The 3749-nt window shown below is 31.1% G+C and overlaps 1 protein-coding gene across 1 annotated transcript in view; it reads right to left on the bottom strand.

Annotated features, from left to right (window-relative positions):
- LOC117175473 (Down syndrome cell adhesion molecule-like protein Dscam2) overlaps positions 1 to 3749 on the bottom strand; it is a 203877-nt gene that overhangs the window by 113494 nt on the left and 86634 nt on the right. The window contains exon 4 of the mRNA XM_033365180.1: positions 1968 to 2129. Coding sequence (XP_033221071.1) covers positions 1968 to 2129 — 162 coding nt within the window. The remainder of the gene's footprint in view (positions 1 to 1967; positions 2130 to 3749) is intronic.

The following is a 3749-nucleotide window of genomic DNA, read 5'->3' as shown; positions in this document are numbered from 1 at the left end:
TAACCGGTACCATTGGATTCAGCGGATCAAAATACATAAGACTACATAGTTTTTATCCTTTACCTCTTTAATGCATACGGGATCCTACCCAGCTCCTGGACTGTTATAATTTTAAGATTTTCTAATGAATTTCAACGAATTTCAGAATATTTGAAGTGATGATAAAAACTTCAAAGGATGTAAAAGAATTTTGTTGGGGTATTGAAGATTTAAAAAAATTATAAATATTTTAGGAGATTTGACCAATTTTTAAGTGTTTTTAGAAATATTTAGTAAATTAATCAAATTCATTTTAGATTCAGACTTCTGACAATCTTAAAGATTGCAGAGAATTTAAAAAAGAGGTAGAAATATTGCAAAGGGTTCCTACGGATTCGAATAGATTTCGAAGATTTTAACGGATTAAAAAATATTACGAAAGGTATGAATGGATTTCAGTAAAATATTAAACGATTTTAAAGATAGCAAGAGTATTTACAGCTTTTTCTGTATTAATTTTATTCTTGCACGATAGCTATTTTTGTATAGGAGATTCTGCGCGGTCTAAATTAAATCGTTTCTTTTTAGTTTGTCCACTTTTTTACTCAACGTCTTCAATACTTTTGTAGTATATATTTTAATATCGTTTACAGTGTTGCAGGAAAGTCGCTTTAATTCCTTTCGTCGCTATCCGTTTTTTGTGTTCTTTAACTTATTTTTCAGTGTTTTTTTCAATGCTTTATATTTTAGGAATATAATCGTAATTATAATCAATAGCAACATATTGTCTGTCAATAACTTAAGGTCTGTCAACTTATTTTTTGATAATATCAGGTGTGAATTAAATCGAAATGTCAGGTTGGTCAATTTGCTGTCTACTCTCTCAAACTGAACCAGTGATAATGTCAGTGGTTGAATCATTATTTTTTAATTATTACCATCTGTTTCAGCCAGTCAGATTTCACTGGTTCATTTTAAGAGAGTGTCAGAATACATTCCAACAGTCCGTAAAAAAGCTATAACTGAATAAAATCAAATGTGTTAGTTCCCCTCTCTCATCCCCAAGAGGATATTTCCAATAGATGTACAGAAAATGGTTTTACTCTCCAAATGTTGTTAACGTAGTCGATAAATTCTAGTGCTCTGCGTATTTGTCTAGTGGAATTACCATCACAAGATCGATTTTACATACATTGCATTACCAGTTGGTTTGGTATATCAATTTACTATACAAAGTTCTGCGAGTGAGTGTTTAAAAATCAAATAACTGAATGACTATCGACAATCAACCACCACTTCACTGATAAAATGTCTATTTCACTAGAGTGCAAAAGTGGTGAGCTCGAAATTTGTAGATTGATATATTCAATCGTGTCCACTTCACGTCGAACCTCGCGAATCCGTCATCCAATACTGGAATATTATTGCTTTGCCGTATTCGCATAAGCATTAGCGGGACATAAACGTTAATTAAATCATTCGTTCTCGGCTTAACCCAGATGCCATTTTGAAAGGTAGATCGCGTGCATTTCATTCGTGTGTCATTATACCTTATTGCGGTGGAAGGTAATAACCGGTACTTGCGGAAAAGCAAAAATGAGCTTTCACTGGGAATATGCTATATAAAGAGAAATTATTAGAATGTTTAATAAGAGCACTATGCAGTCTTTCGTACCAAAAAAAAATTTTGGCTATTTGTATTCAAATTTCGGTAAAGGAAGCGTAAAAAAAGAAACAAATATATCTTATTGTTTCAACAGAAGGGATGCAATTTGTAACATCGGAATCGTTAAATTATTCAATATTTAAAATTATGGATAACGGATTTTACGACATTGAAATATATTAATAAATTTAAACATGATATTTTAGTTGAAAAGGACTTAATGTATTAAGTTCACTCTAAAGGAGGCTTAACGGATTTGAATGTATTACATTTTCTATGAAAGCACTCTCGTGTTATTTTCCAAATTATTGAAGTAACTCACCGCTCTCGGGAGAAGGGTAGATGTTGAAAGCGGAATCCTGAACCCAAGATGTTACAGCGATGTACTCCTTCACAAAAGCTGGAATTTCACATCTGAGTACACCGGTGTTACCAGAGAAAACGTAAGCATCTCTCACTTGCACCTCGTATTTCTGGCGAACCACTGCAAATTTTGAACATAAAATGTCAAAAAATTTCCACTTCGACAGGTTTTTATGCTAAAAGATATTTGCGCTAGATAGAAGATATAGGTCATTCCAATGTCTAAATGCTTTTTCTAAAAACGGAGTATTAGATTTTTCAAATAAGAAGTTTATGTGATTTTTTTAATTAGTTTTTTTGCCAATTTCAGTTTAAATTTCGAACCTGCATAAAACAGGCAACTTCTAACCTTTTTTTAAATTTAACAGCATACATGTCCAGAAATATAAAAAAGACCATCTTCAGAGTTTTTTCTATAAATTTACAAAATTTCACCAAACTTTCTTGATGAAAAAGGTATTCATTTTTCATATTACATTTTCCTAATTTGTTTTTTTTTTTAATTTCAGAATTTAGTTCTGTTTTTTCAGTTCGCTGTAAAGATTGTTAAGAAGAAAATTTAAGGTAATAATAATAATCAATCATTTTTTATATAATCATATTTGCAGTAATTAGCATTTTCGGTGTTTCACGTATGCAGGAAGTCACATTTATTCACATTTATGGCATGTGACAGTCGCGGTAACTCCAATTGGGGCAAATCCTATTCCGGAAAATTTTAAGTCTACAAAAAAATTATCCAAAATTAATGGTGTGATTTGAATTGTTTCTGTGACCAAACACAGCGCCCCCCCCCCCCCCCCCCCCCCTCCAAGAAGTTGGAAAATGGAAAGGGTTGTAGTCATGACTTACATAATTTCTGTGAGTTTTGCCAATTTTTTATGGAGGAAAAGTGGGAAATTGTCGAAATGAGAGATGCTGCAATGTGACTCGCTGCTTTTCCCTTGTCCCGAATCATCTTCTCTGACAAGCGCATGTGTCAAAAAATTCAATTTTGAAAAATAAATTTTGGCAAGTAATTGATGAACTAGTAACTTTAGTGCTTCTCCACTATATAAAAGATATATTAATTGCCAGAGAAGCGACGAAGTTATTAATTCATTAACTACATTCAGGAAACTGCTAGGCTTCAAAAATTAAATTAATTACGTAGACCGTATTATATTAATTCACATAATATGGTAATTTCTTGTTCGTTATTATCTGGAATTATTTTATGAATATTATTTACGAATAAAATAAGAAAATAAATCACAAGTCAGAAGTATTATAAAATCAAAATTGATTATTTTTGTATACCTATTGATTGTAGAAAACAACTTCGAAAATAGAGTAGTTGTAGTTTTTAACATTTTTGAACCTGTTATAAAAGTAAATTATAAAAAATCAACACCTTCCTTCATAAATTTAAAAAACTATTTTGCAGACCAAATATGTAATTTATTGTGACGTACATTTTATGTATACAAAATTATTTCCTCAAAAGCAGATTTTTCAAAGTATAGTTAGTTTTTCAACCAAGTTCATGAAAAATCCACTAGATTTTAAGTGTTGTACACGAAAAGGTTGGGATTTTATGAAATACGAAATTTCCCTTTGGAACATTTGAATAGTAAAGCCATATTTGTCAAATAAACAATGAAACCCGTGAGAATAGGGGTCGTTAAAAAAATGCACTGTAATTCAGAAATTAAAATGCACAGAAAATTTTAGCTGGAATTTAAAAAATCTTTGGACTTAC

The sequence above is a fragment of the Belonocnema kinseyi genome, chromosome 6, assembly GCF_010883055.1.
Source record: "Belonocnema kinseyi isolate 2016_QV_RU_SX_M_011 chromosome 6, B_treatae_v1, whole genome shotgun sequence".
In the NCBI taxonomy this organism is placed as follows: Eukaryota; Metazoa; Arthropoda; class Insecta; order Hymenoptera; family Cynipidae; genus Belonocnema; species Belonocnema kinseyi.
Note: the sequence above shows the minus strand (reverse complement) of the source record. Positions and strands in the feature narration are given on the sequence as shown.